The 15,424-nt window shown below is 45.1% G+C and overlaps 5 protein-coding genes across 10 annotated transcripts in view; 2 read left to right on the plus strand and 3 right to left on the minus strand.

The window, feature by feature from the left end:
* The window catches only part of LOC125774823 (myotubularin-related protein 3), a 32,786-nt gene extending 31,866 nt beyond the window's left edge, over window positions 1–920 (minus strand). Inside the window, exon 1 of one of the 5 annotated variants that reach the window (XM_049445090.1) lies at window positions 706–920. The gene's annotated coding sequence lies outside the window, so the exon portion shown is untranslated. Of the gene's footprint in view, window positions 1–32; window positions 343–374; window positions 614–657 lie in introns of those variants that run through there. The other 4 variants (XM_049445089.1, XM_049445091.1, XM_049445094.1 and 1 more) reach the window with 4 other exon arrangements.
* Window positions 921–1,183: 263 nt separating this feature from the next.
* Window positions 1,184–2,676, plus strand: LOC125774887 (mitochondrial fission process protein 1). Its single transcript, XM_049445255.1, has 4 exons — window positions 1,184–1,550; window positions 1,635–1,762; window positions 1,821–1,930; window positions 2,002–2,676. The coding sequence occupies exons 1-4, from the start codon at window positions 1,499–1,501 to the stop codon at window positions 2,168–2,170; spliced, it is 459 nt and encodes a 152-aa protein (XP_049301212.1). The 5' UTR covers window positions 1,184–1,498; the 3' UTR covers window positions 2,171–2,676.
* Window positions 2,677–2,709: 33 nt separating this feature from the next.
* Window positions 2,710–5,544, minus strand: LOC125774843 (pickpocket protein 28). The gene is made up of 7 exons (XM_049445149.1): window positions 5,144–5,544; window positions 4,886–5,009; window positions 4,404–4,713; window positions 3,468–4,330; window positions 3,300–3,391; window positions 3,041–3,219; window positions 2,710–2,967 (listed from the first exon to the last, which is right to left on the minus strand). The coding sequence occupies exons 1-7, from the start codon at window positions 5,199–5,201 to the stop codon at window positions 2,710–2,712; spliced, it is 1,884 nt and encodes a 627-aa protein (XP_049301106.1). The 5' UTR covers window positions 5,202–5,544.
* A 5,132-nt stretch (window positions 5,545–10,676) lies between these two features.
* Window positions 10,677–12,586, minus strand: LOC125774849 (apyrase-like). The gene has a single exon (XM_049445180.1). The coding sequence runs from the start codon at window positions 12,501–12,503 to the stop codon at window positions 10,797–10,799; it is 1,707 nt and encodes a 568-aa protein (XP_049301137.1). The 5' UTR covers window positions 12,504–12,586; the 3' UTR covers window positions 10,677–10,796.
* A 76-nt stretch (window positions 12,587–12,662) lies between these two features.
* LOC125774847 (apyrase-like) lies at window positions 12,663–15,334 on the plus strand. 2 transcript variants are annotated; one of them, XM_049445162.1, is made up of 2 exons: window positions 12,663–13,361; window positions 13,483–15,334. In XM_049445162.1, the coding sequence occupies exon 2, from the start codon at window positions 13,567–13,569 to the stop codon at window positions 15,289–15,291; it is 1,725 nt and encodes a 574-aa protein (XP_049301119.1). In that variant the 5' UTR covers window positions 12,663–13,361; window positions 13,483–13,566; the 3' UTR covers window positions 15,292–15,334. The 2 variants fall into 2 exon arrangements, with proteins under 2 accessions (XP_049301119.1, XP_049301120.1); XM_049445163.1 differs by having other exon boundaries at window positions 13,526–15,334.
* Window positions 15,335–15,424: the final 90 nt, after the last annotated feature.

The following is a 15,424-nucleotide window of genomic DNA, read 5'->3' on the forward strand; positions in this document are numbered from 1 at the left end:
AACAACAATTTACGCAAAACACAGCTAATTACAATGACCCAGCGCTTATTCTTGCGTACGGTTGAAATACACCCGAAACACGTAATTTTAGTCACTTTTTGTTACACCACACACCGAAAACAGGCACAGACGACGCACACAACTTCACACGCACAAGCTCTCTTTCACAGAGTACACACAACAGTTCGTTAACCCACACACAAACACACGTGCATTCGCATTTGCATACGACGATTTTCGTTCGAATACTCTCAAATGTAGAAAAGAATAATACAATTAACCGCCTGACGGTGACGTGTGGGACATTTTTCTTTCTTCGTGGAACGGTGCCCTACAACTAACAATGAACTGTTTTCCCCAAAAACGCTACCAACCACAGCCAGCCACACAGCTTCGATGAAGAATACCACGTAGCAGCGGAAAACAGGCACACGCAAAGAAGCGGACATTTGACTTTCGAGTGCAACCTCCGAAATAGGCGAACAGAGACGATGCATTGTGGCGATTATTCCACACCGCAAGAGTGAGCGAGCAGGCGATAAGCCACGATTTCACTGGTTGGCCTTCCGACGGACGACTGCACATGAATGTGTGTATACATTTTTTCACTACTCCCCGTACGGGGAGGCTACAGAAAAATGGAAGAAACTGGCTTACACTTTTTACGCAATCATGCGAACGATAGGCAAACCACAAACTTTCCACCTTTTATCACTTGGAAAACGCGGGACAGCACGAAACAAACTCGATAGCAAGCGATCAAACGACAACTTCATCACACACGCACGAACGGGAGATAGATTTTCATCCAATTTTTCACGCGACGCGCTACAAAGCCAGCCTTGACAGCTCACTTCGATCCGTTTTGTCGAACAAACGCGTCATTTCAGTGTAAAATGCCAGCGAGAGTGTATTTTTTCCTGCAAATCCGTGCATCGCGTGTTGGTAGTGGTGTGGTGTGGTACAAAACAATACGGTTGTACGCACACACTGGCGCTTGCTCGTTTAAACAACCCAGACCGAATTCTTCAACTGATTGAACATCAGCAAAACATGGCTACCGTTTCTTGGCTGCATAGTGTATGCTCCTAAACAGCCACCGTAGTACAACTAACTTAGAACAGACATGTCATTTTACATCAGTCCGTACTACGGTACCAGCTGGCTTGTCGGAAAGTGCGACCGCAGCCCGTGTTTTGACAGCCAGCCATCACACAGCTGATAGAAAACCGTTTTGCACGCGAAAAAGCGCTGTAACACGAAGGAAAATCTTGCGCGGCATTTTTGTCACGTGCTGGCTGAACGGGTTCAATGTTATGTAAACAAAAGCATTGATCGGGAGTGTGACGGTGCATTTGCTCAAGTGTGGTGCTGATTATCACCCAGGTGATAAGAGGTTTTGTCGAGTGGTTAAGTTTTTTTTTGCAACGCTAATTTGCTGATTAATACGGCGGCGTTCCGGAACCGCGGAGGCGTTATATAGGCCAATCTCAGAACGATGTCAATTACCGAGAAGGATCTGTATCGGGACACCCCGGTGCGCTATCTAGGTAGGGTCACGCAGTGTTTCTCGTATTGCGTTACATCATGAAGCCCTGTTTTCCTTGACCTTCTTTCCTTATAATGCATTCAAGGATATGCGAACGAGATCGGAGAAGCATTCCGACCGGTGATCAAGAAGATCTTTGTGCACGCTAGCTATGCTGTGGCGATCAGTTACGTACTGGCGGATACGGCTGATAAATCAAAGAAACAATACGATGTAGGTTCGAGCTAGCTAGCCAGCTGTCACACCGTTAATTGTTTTGTATTGTTTACAGAAACCGGAAATACTAGGTGGAGGATTCCGCGGTGCTGCGGTTGCATCTGGCGATACTCTGCTATGGCAAATGTTTGCCTCGGTCATCATACCCGGATTCACCATCAACCGGTAGGCGGTTTCCTTCAAGCAACAAACATTTTATTAATAATACTAAAATTTATCATGCTTCGTTTCTTCAGAATTTGCTGGTTGTCAAAGGCTGCCTTAAAAGCGAACAAGGTAAAGGGACCGGTTGCCAAATGGGGACCAACCATGCTCGGCTTGCTGGCCATTCCGTTCATCATCCATCCGATCGATAATGCGGTTGATTATGCGATGGATAACACCTACCGAAAGTATGTTAAGTAATGCTCATCTGCACGATGTCGTGCGGCGCGTCACGAGCGTTGTGTTCCGAATGATAATGATGGATATTAGCCAAGCTAGACGGAAGAGAACAAAAGCGATACAAACAAGCACAGACGGAGTACGATTTCGCACAATAGTTTTAGATTCAGATGGTGCCAGTTACAAACGTGGTGCGGGTTACTATTTTCTGCTTTACGAGCGAACCAGTTAAAGATAAACGGTACAACACGTAGGTGCTGCTGTGTTGTGCATTGTTAGTTCATATTCTTTAGACGATTACAAATATACATTTGAGACACTAATGTTTGTTACACTACTTCACTGTGATAGGAACAAGACGATTAGCTGCGCAGTTGCAAAGTTTCATTACGTGAGGGAGGTTCTGTTAGGCAGGTAAAGGAAAACGACTCAATTACACTATATGCAGTATGGATGGAAAATTTAAAACGGTGCTAAAACGGTTACTCAAAAGTCACAATAATAAAACTGCAATATCTTGCCTCAAATCAATCGTACAAAACCATCATTAGACTGAGCGTTCAGTCGTAGAACGGATAGGACGTTCCGGTTCGCTCCTGTCCGAACCCTCGCCCAAGCTGATTTCGTCGCGAACGGAACGTGTTGCGCATCCACGCGTTAGCCTGTTGCAGTCGAGAGTGAACAAGATGTTTAAGCATAGTGGCATACTCTTTTACCATTGCATTGCGTCCAGATTGTTGCTGATAGTCGGTAACATAATCAGGATCATTCGAACGGCCAAGAAATTGAACCCTCGTTGCTGGAGGTTTAGAACCAAACTGATGGAATAGCAAATGAAATAAAAGTTAAGCACTACGACATATCGGGGTTCAGTATCGTAATTCTTCTTACCCAAAGAAGATCATTTCGTGCTGCATTTAAGTTGTTAGACTCAACATTATGCTGCTTTAGGTTTATATTTTTTTGCTTTCGCTTTGCACAGTAAGGCCGCAGCGTTACGAAGTAGATGACCTCGATGAGTGAGATGATTGAAAATCCCAGAAATAACCCAAGCAGTCCACCAACGTTCGCTTCCCGGAGAAGGACCATGCACAATAAGAAGAGACGTGTTATTCATAATGCTTTAAGAAATGGCAAAATAATGAGTTACAGAGAAAATCCGTGAAGCCCACCAGCTCGCCCTTAGTGAAGCTCCGATAGTATGTATCCTTTACGAAGATGTAGATCAATGCCAGGTTCTCCCTACGCGTGGAACAAAACCAAACAATTCGATATTAGTGTATGTTACTTCGCTTAGCTTCTTATCGCTATCATTTACCGCGCGTACTGCTCGTCCTTAACATTATCCAGCAAGGTCTCGCGTATACCGAACTTGCCCACCTGCAGTTCCGCCGTCGTTACATCCGGTATGTAGCTAATCTCGAAACACCCGGGCAGACAGGTACAGGAAAGGCTTGTGTTTGCGGTGAAAGCGATCGAGCTACGTATCTGCTCGTAACAACGTGCATTGGCACGGCTGCAAATTTTCGTATCCTCATACAGCTTTGGCAGATAGTACAAAACACAGCCACAGTTTTCCAGTATTAACTTCGCTTCGCACTCCAGCTCGCAGTTGTTGCGCGAGTACACACTGTAGTAGGACAGGTTGGCCTCACTGGCAAACACGCACTGTCGCTGTGTTTGTGCTACCTTGCGAATCTGATCAGCCGCATCATTGATCTTCGGTGTGATGATGATCCGATTTTCCGAACCCACCGGTATGTACTGAGCGTAGTCCGTGATCTTCGGCGTTTCGGTTGGGCTGTGGAAAATGATCTTAAATCCCGTCGACGACGTAGACGAACAGAAGTAATCGGTAACGTTCGCATCGAGTACGATCGCTAGCCCCATGGCCACTCCCGTACCGGCAATAACACGTGGATAGGTCGAGTTCGATGGATGCTCAGCGTATCCTTGCTCCGGTGTCCAAAGAATCGGTCGGAATCGTCCACTACCGCTACTAACCTCCGTCGGAAAGATGTTTGGGGCGGTTGCATTGCGAAACATGTACGCCGTATCGAGTGTGTTAAACGTACAGCATAGACCTTCGTCGGTAAAGACGGATTGGAAGATTTCCGAGCACTTTTCCGGTTGCTTTGCGTACCGGCATGCTTTCAGCATACCCGAACAGGGTTGTGTTGCCTTGTAGGACGTTTAATGGTGAGATGTAGCACGTATCAGATCTAACAAAACGCACACTTTGAAGCTTACTTACACTCAACAGTAACTTCTTCACTGCGGTCCACTTGCCTTCGTACTGGGTAACGTTGAAATCGCCATCGATGGAACAAATACTTTGCAGCACAGATTGCTCCAGCGTGTGTTCCTCGATCCGTTCGGCCGCTTCCCGCCGCACCTGGTTCATGTTGCAGATGGTGACCGCCGGAAAGGGAATGTTCTTAATGTGTGTCGCAATCGGATTCAGTCCAATGATGATCGGTGACGATTGCCACTTGATGTACACTTTCGAGATGAAGTAAATCGAGCACGCTGTCACGACGAGAAATGTGAGGAAAAAGTAAGCCCTGGAATGGAGATTGATTAGGGACCCACAAATTCGGTGCTTTAATTAGAATATAAAATGATTGTCCTTTATCAAGAGAAGGATGCTGTTGTCACGATTGTAAGTAGTTTCTTAAGCAGCCCCATTAATGAGTCGATTGATCGCTATTTATTTTACTGCATATTGCCCACTACCTTTCGCACAGTGTCAACGAGACAGTGCCAATGTACTTCAGCCCGTGAATGGTCGTGTTGAGGCAGTACTCGCGAAGATTTTCCGTAAACGATACGCGCTCATTATGCATCCGGGTGCGCAATTCTGTTGTGAAGAAACATTACAAAGTAAATTACATTTGCCAGCTTATGCCGGGTACGGTGAGCAATAATTGAGATTTATTTACAAATCAAATTTTAAAACTCATCAATCAATTAAGCCGTGCATAAAGCACTTACCCTTATCGAATGCCACGTGGGGCAGGCGGGCGTTGTGTAATGGAAAGACTGGTGCCATTTTGTAATGCGTCGTTGGCTGCTTTTTATTTTATCGACACCACTTCAGCTGCAAACCACAAGCCGCAGGCCGTAAAACATGCTTTGATCTTTTATTATGCTTCCGTTACCCGCAACGGAAATGGAATGTAATGGCGTTCGAAACACTATCGATTAATTTGAGGTAATGTCTGTTTTTTTTTTGGGTGCTGCTACGCTTTATATTACATCAGTATCGTTTGAATTTATTGGATGCTTTTCTGCGTCAATGGCAGTACCGTATCCGGTTATACACGGATCAATACTTCAGCATTCGTTGCTCACGTCCTAAGGATACATATTCGAGTTGAAATTGGTAAAGGCAACTTCTGACAAATCTGCAATTCCTTCTTGCTTTGCAAGCGCACGAGCACCACGGTTTCTTCATTCACTCGTGAGGAAGCAAAATTAGGGAAGATTGTTTTATTCGTCGTGCGTTGTGATATGACTTCTGTCTAGCGCGACAATTTACCACTCCACGCGTTGGTGCACGTTGGCAGGAAGTGTTATGAGTGTGTCTTTTGTGCTGGTGGAATGCGAATGTTCCTGTCGCTGTTGTTTCTAGCTTACCACAACCCATCGACCGCGTAGGGCTTCAACAGGCGTTAACCTACGATTTTGGCGGCCTTCATCAGCGCCAGTCGGGGTAACGGAAGGAAATTATTTGCATGTATCGACAATCAATCAACCGCTCACATACCACCGTCAGCTACGGCGTGTTCGTGTGCTACAGTCGAAACCCCTTTTTGTATGGGTCACGAAGGTAACATTAATCCTTGTGCGATCGAGTGTGGCATGAGGGAACATGTCTGAAGCAGAAGTCAGACCAATACAGCATGTGTACGTGGATTGCCGCAAAGATTGAATCGATAGAAAGGCTTTGTTTTCTTAAAATCCCAAATGAAGAATAACATTGTGAAAACGTATAAGAAATCGTTCAACTACCTTCAAACCATATATGCATTAGCCCTAACATACTGCCTTTCGTCCTTACGTCTATCACATCGATATCCCCCTTAACTCCTTCGAAGGTATACCACAGTTTAATCGATGAACCTTTCCTCGGTCTCTCGGTGCCGAGCGAAACTTTCATTAAAGTTTAATTTACAATTTTGTCACCACCTGGGAAGGTTCTAGGCTATGCCTTAAAGTCATCATTTTCCAATTTTTCACCTCACTGGGTTCGACACCTACCACGGGATAAACCACGTCGTGCGGATTGTGGATGCAATGGTGTGAAGGGGGGTTCAGAAACATAATGAAATGTCTTGCCATTTTCTCCTTCTAACCCCATGTAGAGATGGAAAATGGTAACGGCTTAAATGCTTTTTGGGATGGCAACATACGGAAGGCTGTCTGAGCTGTCCTGGAGTCCTCTTCGCATGCGAGGGTAGCGATTTTTTGGCCAATTTTATCGATATGTACCATCTGGCTGTATATGTGTGTAAGCTTTTGGTTTGGTTATGATAGGTCCGATGGGTCGGGATGTAGGAAACTTCAGATCAACCACCGTTTTTTTTTTTTGGTTGGCCAAGGGTAAGTCCGTTTGTTTTAGGGATGGGTATATATTTATGTTCACCGGAAAGTATCCCACCAGGTGCTTCGGTCGGTTTTTGGCTGGATAATTAAAGTTTATGGTACGAGTGGATGTTTGCATGCTTTTTAGCTTTAAACCCAGGGACGGCCGCAATGACCGTGCTAAGTAGCTTTAACGCAATTGAAGCATAGCATAGCTACTGTTGTGGTAGGGTTTTTTTTGTTTGTTTTAGTTCTGAGTTTGCCGTGAAACGAGCAGATCTCTTTGATGGTTGGATCCGATTGCTCTTTTCAAGCGCGTGTGCTTAAATTGATCCCTTTGGGGCTTCACTGCAATTACCACTTGCAGTGGTCAGTAATTGGAAATGATTTGATGATTATAGGGACCATGAGGGAGTGAAAGATTTTCATGAAAAACGTACATAAATTCTAGGAACTTTAAATTTCGTCTGTGTGTTATTTAAATTTTCTGCCTGCTGAAAAACGCGAGAAACGGTAATTGATAAATAAAAAAAACAATAATCTACCCCATTTTCCTCCCCGGGGGTGAAATCAATTCTATCAGTGTGAAAATTACGTTCTCACGGAACAAAAGAAATGCCTTTTTTTGGTTAAAAAGCTTAATCTATTTTTACACGCATTTTTTTTATTCACATTCCTGCGGGTGATTCGCATGCCGCTGCCTGATACCGATAAAATACGCAACGAAGCTGCTTAAAAAGTAATTAAAATTAAGTTAAAATCCGGTGCAAAATGTATCGACGGTAAACACACACCTAGGACCGAGGTCCGGTTCAGCATGGCAGGATATTCGAATTATGATTCAATTATGCTGGCAAGCGAAACTGATCGGTCGATTTTCTTTCGAACAGTTTTTTTTTATTTCGATTGCCACAGGTATTGTAGCGACTCTTCGGCGAGGTTAAAACAAAAGGGTTCACTTAAAATTGAATTAATGGAACAGCGGGAGAGAAACTTTTTGTTTTTGTTTTCGTTCGACAGTTTGCTAAAGAATATCTGTTGGCTTTTTACGCACAATGCACAGCTTTTTTGTTTTGCTTCCATTCTCTGTACGAATAAACATTTCAGCCTGCGGTTAAGCCGCTTGTTTCTGAATGTCTATAAATATTGGAGAACAAAATAAAGCTGCGGTAAAAAAAATATGGTACGTTGAGGCATGGCAAAGGATAAAAGAATTTATTAAAAAAAATCAGTTAAAATATTTGTCTGCATATGCCGCTTTTAAGGCTTAACCCAGAAAGTTTGGCAGTTCAATCCTTGGCAATGAAGAGACCCGATCATCAACATTTTTTTATTTCGAAGCAAGAGACTGTGTAACAAAATGTCGTGACAAGAAACTTTTTGATATAAATTTTTGCATACTAAAATCTTTTCTCTACGATCGCTTTTGGCCATCTGTAAGCAATTACAGGAACGCGACTTTTAAAAGCGTTTTCTTCCATGGCATTTGTTGGTGCCGTCTGTAGTGTCGTACTAAAGATACGACCTGACCTTTGACCCAAATGGAGGAGAAAAGTTCAGAAAGAAATCTTCCGAAATTTAGCTTTGGTTGGATCAACTGGCAATTATCTATTATGAGCCCCTGAACTGAACCTGAGGTAAATTAACACTGAAACTCTGCTTATTTCAAAGTCTCTTTGAATTTATCTGTTTGATATATTTTAAGGATATCAGTCCAATGTTTGTCCTGTTCTAGAGCACTAAATTGATTTTTTTCTCATCAAAACAGTACACTTTTGATGCTGAATGTAATTTTCGCACACAAACACACACACACACTAACAAAAATCTTCCTTCACACCTTCCAACGGTCTTTAACTTTCGCATCTAAATGGAACCTTCCATCAGAAGCACCGGCTAGTTACTGTGTCTGATTGCGTGGTCCAAGGATTGTTTTATTGCAATCATCAGCGTAAAACGGTCCACACAATAGTCCTGACGAGCAGGTGATTTGCTCTTTACTTGAGCACGCTCCGCACGAATAGTCTAGCGAAATGTAGGAATAAATCAACTGATTACTTAACATCTGGTCCACTGCAGCCGTTTAAGGCGGTCAAATAGAAATAATGTGTAATAAACGAATTTAAATAAAGTGGCCATTCACTCACCAAGGGGTACGTTTTAAAGAACCTAAACAAACAAACAAAAAATAGCTTAAACTTACTACCTTTAAGTTTAATACAATTTACATAAAATTTTGTCCATTTCGTATTTCTACTCAGTGTTCTTCTGTGGGACATCACTGTCCAATGTCGTGTGACATCAAGTTTGCATAAACACGACCGTGTTTGGGCAGGGTAGAGACCTCTCCCATATGCAGTTTGTATCAATGCGGATATGCACTCTATGCTGGTTCCAGTTCCAATCCCCTTGGATGCCAGTGGAAAAAGGTACAATTCGCCACACATGTGTCAATGCGTTGTAGAACGACGGTCCCACCGAACACACTGGTGGAACATTTAATATTGTTGCTTCATTTGCGAGACCGGCGGCAGCAGGTGTATTCCTAGCAGGAGGAAGATCTATTTACACATGGTGACAAACGGATATTTATCAGTGTATCGCTGTGGTGGTTTTGTTCGCGTTTACCGTCCTGTCCCAAAAACCCGCCCCAGAATGTTTGCAGTCATTCGTTGTTGCTGCACAGAGTGGCAACGTTCGGTTAGGACAATCAACTTCCGACTGGTTGGTGGTATGAAGGACCGAAATTTGGTAGAATGTATTGGGTGGATTTCATCCTACTGAATCTCCCACAGCCCATCATTAGAGAAAACCATCAAAGTGGCCTCTCGAATAGCATGCGGATGGGAAAGTTTTTCGGCATGTCGCGTATGTTAGCTTAATTTTCAACATGAAACGTCCGCTACTGTGGGAGTGCTTGTATAACCGCGAAGGGTACTGTCCGGACGTGCTGGTACTATAAGCACGTGAAGATATGCGCAGTGATAGTGGCGGCTACTGGGTTACAGTTCGCTCGGACAAAGCATGGCGAATAGAATAAAATTCTGGTACGCTGGTACGTTAACTATGGCACCACTTGCCGGTTCCGCGGCCATTAACCATCCTGTGTCACCGAGAGATAAGTAAATATGGAATAATGCATGTATGCACGCGGTGTGTATTCCGGCCAGCGAATGAAAATCTGCGACACGCTTTCCCGCATTTACAAGCATAGGCGCATTTCCGTACCGTGACCTGATCCGTAAAGCGAAAGTTCTTTCGAAGCTCCCCCCACCCTGATGATGAAGGGCTTTCAAGTGCCGGTGCAACTACGTTTACCTTCGTCATTAGCGCAATCCCAGGGCGAAACCGTTTTAGGTCAACGATGATGCTTTTTTGTAAGGTTGGTTCGGAGAAAGATTTTACGTGTTTTTTTTTCTTTCTACTATCTATTCGATGTTGTAAATATTGACACTTTGCTGTGCGAAGTGGATTTTGTGGAGGGGATTTTGAAAAAAAAACAGCCCGAGCGTGCATTGTAACGGATGCATTTGCATCGTAATTGCTGGTGCTGCACCGAGTACACCGAGGAGGAGCACAAATTAACGAGCACTAATCAGTTAAGCGTGGTCGTCTGCACTAGCGCCTTCAGCATGAAGGCAAATTGTGTGCAGTACTTTGACACTCAATGAGAGTGCACCCGGCCGTTGTTGGTTGGGGGCTTGCTAACGTTACAAAACTGGCCGCTAACAATGATGACGATGATGGAAAGTATAACCAGCCGGTAAAAACCGATAAAAGAACTAACTAAGGAATAGAAAGAAGAAAAAAAACATAATTATGCACACCGTAATCAGCACGTCCTGGAATGAAAGCTTCTTTTGCGCTGCTCAGCAAGATGATGCTGTACTGAGATGGAAAAATAACAGAATTAAACACCATTAACTTGTACACAACTTGGTAAAGGACCTTTACATTAATGCCATTGGAGAGGGGCATTTAATTTATTTTCATTTTAAAATAAGCGTTTAGTGTTAACTGAAAAGCTCGCTCCTCCTTTCTAAGGGTAATTACGAATCGTTCACGTTACGAACACCATACGACCGTCCGTTCCCTGCAGAATCGGTGACATTTTCTCCACATAACGCTCGAAAACGTCAATATCCAGCGGTCCAACACGCACGTTTGTACGATGCTGACCAAACATTTCGTATCCATTGCCACCACTTCCAATCCATGCGGCTATTGCGATCCGATAGGTGGCATTAAGGTCGAGTGGTTCATAGCGTGGAATTCGGCAGACTCGGCACCGCACATCTACCTGCTGTACTCGCTGAAAGGCTGGCCGCGTAAGGTTGAAGATAACACGCATTCCCGAGAACTGCAGCACATCAGCGGTATTGTACCGGCTAGCACTGTACTCAAGCGCTTCCAGCAGGTACTGACCGCGCAACTCGAACGTATCTACCGTATTTTCATAGGGAATGGCCGTCACCAGATCTTCGTACGTTAGCGTGCCGGTATTGAGCGATGTACGCAGCCCACCGTCGTTCGTAATGCCGATGGCGGCGTATGTCCACTCGTGCTCCAGTTCTCCCCGACCAACATAATAGTCCACGAACGCATCCGCAACGAAGCTTCCAAAGTTACATTCACCCGTCCGACAGGCTGGTTTCGTAAGGAACACTTTGGACATTCCTACCGGACGGACCGCGAGCGTGTCCACCTGCGAACGCCAGGGTAGAAGTTCTCGTTCGATTTGCTCATCTTTTGGCAATTGTTCGCTCAGATATTCGGTGTTGCCTTCCCACCGTACGGCTTCGCCATTTTCGTCGAAGTACACGAGAAGATGGCCAACGTACTTGGTGAACGAACCGGCTTGTACGATCAACACATGCCGGCCGGAAGCCTGTTCCACAACGTACGGATAGCTTCCTGCTGGCATATCCGGCCAATCAGTAACTTCCCCCGTGTGCAACAGAGTATGTGAGTGTCCTCCAACGATCACGTCCACCTCAGGACACTCTTGCGCAATGTGCTGATCGATGGTAAAGCCACAATGCGACAGTACTACGATGATATCCACCCCGACTTGCTTCAGTGCCGCTGCTTCCCGATTGATGCATTCCACCTCATCCAGAAAATGCACCCGATCCGTCATACTGAGTGTATCCGTTGCGTGGTGTATGACACCAATGATTCCAAGTTTTCTGCCACCCCGATCAAGCACTATACTTTTCTGATACATGCCCTGCAGCGTGGGCTCTTCCCGATCGTCAATGTTTGCGACCAGCATAGGGCTTTTGATCGCTTCCAGAAATGGCACTAAACCTTCCACACCGTGATCAAACTCGTGGTTCCCGAGTGTCATTGCGTCGGCAGGCAAGAGATTAAGAAAGTGTGAGGTCACATTCCAGCGTAGCAACGTGTACCAGATCGTACCCTGGAAGCTGTCGCCCGCATTCAAGTAGATAGGGTTCCGATCGGCATACTCCTGCTGCAGCGATTTCACATGAGCGACAACCCGAGCGTAACCACCAATACAATGTTCGCCCTCGTCCGGCTTACAGCGCGTTGACACCGTGTTCGTCTCCTCAAACCGGGCATGGAAGTCGTTCAGATGGATAATCGTAAGTGGATACAGCAGATCATCGTTTTTTTCATTCCTCCACGGTTTGCTGATCAACACACCTTGTTCGGAAGCGGCCACAGCACTAGACACACTAGTCGCAACGGCTACTGTGAAGCAGAACGCCAAGCGAAGCGTCACCCTTTCGCCGAACCACATCTTGCCAGAGCTAAACGCGTACTGTGTTGGCTGTGTAAGTTGCAACTGTAGCAATTGTGTTGATAAGAGTAAATCCGCCAGATTGATAGCTGAGTGGGTTGGGTGTGGTGAAGTTTTGTGGGTGCGATGAAATATACGATCGAGTGACTTTTGATGAACCCGCTGACGACTTCTCTCACGAGCCAATTATTGGGTGGACGGGTAAGGGAACAAAAAGGTGTGATAGCAGCGTGACTGACGTTAATCGTTTCCCGTATCAGACGTTTTGGCTGCATGTGGTCACTGATAAGGTGCCCAAAGTTTCTGATGCAGATTGATGCAATACAGCCGTACCTCTAAGGGTGGTGATCGAGATGGATGATGAATGAAAAAAAAAAGAATTAATAAAGGATCGATCAAAAATAATGCCTCATCTTCAAAAGCATATCAAACACTTCTTTTCCTTTTCTGCATAATTGAAGGGGTAATAAATTAGCAAAGCAAGAGTTTATCAGGAACTTTGTTTAATCGATTACTACTAATTACACAATCCTACCATCTTTAAATAGTGTCTGCACGTTGAACTTGAAGTTATCATTTCGAGTTCACACTCGTCTCACACAGCTGTAGAGTAAATTGGCCAGTTGCTGGAGCGGAATTATCGTGCAGCACAAGGCATTACTTTCCTGAAGGCTAATAAAGCAATACACATGTATCCATCTGTGCAGTTGTGAGTGAATCATTTGTTAATCATCTTTTCCGCCTGGTCGCACAAACCAACCGCTTCGCATTTGCAAGAAGTTAAGTGGCCTCAGTAACACGCGACTTGGCGAACTCATAACAACGAACATCTCGCCAACGGGAGACCCGTGTGATCGTGTAAGTATGCTTCATGTAGGGTTATCTGTCAACCCTAGCAAACACGTTTGTTATGTTTCGTTGTTTCTCTTCTTCTCTGTTTCTCTCTCTCTCTTTTCTTCTTCTTCATTTTACCTATTAGGGCTATTAATGTCTTATCACTAACACTATCCGTATCACGCTAGGCCAGTTGTTTGTGTGGAGCCAGTGCGTCTGTCAGTTGTAGATGAGAAAACCATCCGCGATGATCCCATTCGGTTGGTTGGTGAATTTCTGTGTGCTGTTCGTGGTCACCAGTTGTACGGTGTTGCCTCAGACCTTGGGTTCAGCTGCCGGTTCGTCTGGTGTGGTTATAACAAGGCAGGCATTGCACAGTGATCTATTTCCTCTTACGATTATTCATCTGAACGATTTCCATGCCCGGTTTGAGGAGACGAACACGGTATCAACACGTTGCAAAGTGGATGAAGGTGAACGATGTATTGGTGGTTACGCGCGAGTTGTCACCCGCGTTAAGTCCCTGCAGCGGGAGTATGCTGATCGGAACCCTATCTATTTGAATGCGGGTGACAGCTTCCAGGGAACACTTTGGTATTCACTGTTGCGCTGGAATGTGACCGCACACTTTCTTAACCTACTTCCGGCTGATGTGATGACACTTGGAAATCATGAGTTTGAACATGGAATAGCTGGTTTGGTACCGTTCCTGGATGTGATCGAAAGTCCCGTGGTAGTGGCAAACATTGACGATCGGGAAGAGCCTACCATGCAAGGGAAGTACACGAAAAGTGTAGTGCTCGATCGTGGTGGACGTAAAATCGGTGTAATTGGTGTAATTCATCACCTTACCAACACGATGGGTATGACGGAGCGTGTGCGTTTTCTGGACGAAGTGGATCAGTTACGGTTGGAGATCGATCGTTTGAAGGATGCAGGTATCCAGCACATCGTAGTACTATCCCATTGCGGTCTCGAGATTGATCGTACTATTGCTCGCGAGCTGCCAGATGTAGATGTGATCGTTGGAGGTCATTCACATACGTTCCTGTACAACGGTACTACGGACCCGTTTCCTGACGAAGCTGAAGATACGTATCCGGTTGTGGTAGAACATCCTGGAGGTCAAACGACACTGATTGTACAGGCCGCATCGTATGCAAAGTATGTGGGAAGGATTACGCTATATTTCGACGGGGAAGGTAACGTGCGAGAATGGGAAGGAAATCCAGAGTTTTTGGATGACACCGTACCGCAAGATCCGGAAATACTGAGACAGTTGGTTCCCTGGAGAGAGCTAGTCAGTGTACAGGCCAATCGTCAAATCGGTTACTCAGCTGTTCTGCTCGCCAAACCCGACTGTGCCCGGGGTGAGTGTAATTTTGGCAACTTTATCACGGATGGATACATCGACTATTTTGCGACGGAAGGACAGAAATCTCCAAATTCGGATCAGTGGACTGAAGTAGCGATCGCGTTCAACACGGGAGGTGGTATGCGGACGTCACTATTTGCTGGAAATCTAACGTTTGATGATCTTGTAACGGCCGTACCATTTGAAGATACAGTTGACAGCTTTGATCTTCAGGGACGGGTTTTGCTGGAAGCATTGGAGCACAGTGCTAGCCGATACGGCACGTCCGACATGATGCAGATGTCAGGCATGAAGGTGACGTACGATCTGCGTCGTCCTGTTGGGAACCGGGTCGTCTCGGTCAGCTTAAGATGCCGCTTTTGTCAGGTCCCCCAGTATGAACCGCTCGATCCGGAGCGGGTCTATCGGGTAGCTACCGGGGCATACATACGAAAAGGCGGCAGCGGATATACAATGATTCCCCAGTGGGCCACAAATTTGTTAATAGGGCCAGTCGATATTGCCGTGCTGGAGCGTTACGTACAAAAAATGACGCCCATCATCAGCGGTACCGATGGACGTATTACTGTTATCGAGTGAATAAAGAGTAGAAAATCGATTTTCTATCTAAAACGGTATTGTATTTAAAGTTTCTTAAGTTTGTCCGAAGGCCGAAACTTTAGTGTTGTTGTCCAGTAAGTATACCACCTAGGGAATAGAGTTTCAAAAAATA

This window comes from Anopheles funestus, chromosome 2RL (assembly GCF_943734845.2).
Source record: "Anopheles funestus chromosome 2RL, idAnoFuneDA-416_04, whole genome shotgun sequence".
Lineage (NCBI taxonomy): Eukaryota > Metazoa > Arthropoda > Insecta > Diptera > Culicidae > Anopheles > Anopheles funestus.

Bases quoted from the DNA above. Each gene is read 5' to 3' on its own strand.
- LOC125774843 (XM_049445149.1), bottom strand. From the start codon at position 5,201: ATGGCACCAGTCTTTCCATTACACAACGCCCGCCTGCCCCACGTGGCA. The intron at 5,010-5,143 runs GTAAGTGCTTTA...TCTTCACAACAG, and splicing joins CCACGTGGCATTCGATAAGG to AATTGCGCACCCGGATGCAT. The intron at 3,392-3,467 runs GTAAATGATAGC...TTCCACGCGTAG, and splicing joins AAGGACGAGCAGTACGCGCG to GGAGAACCTGGCATTGATCT.
- LOC125774887 (XM_049445255.1), top strand. From the start codon at position 1,499: ATGTCAATTACCGAGAAGGATCTGTATCGGGACACCCCGGTGCGCTAT. The intron at 1,551-1,634 runs GTAGGGTCACGC...AATGCATTCAAG, and splicing joins CACCCCGGTGCGCTATCTAG to GATATGCGAACGAGATCGGA. The intron at 1,763-1,820 runs GTAGGTTCGAGC...TATTGTTTACAG, and splicing joins AATCAAAGAAACAATACGAT to AAACCGGAAATACTAGGTGG.
- LOC125774849 (XM_049445180.1), bottom strand. From the start codon at position 12,503: ATGTGGTTCGGCGAAAGGGTGACGCTTCGCTTGGCGTTCTGCTTCACA.
- LOC125774847 (XM_049445162.1), top strand. From the start codon at position 13,567: ATGAGAAAACCATCCGCGATGATCCCATTCGGTTGGTTGGTGAATTTC.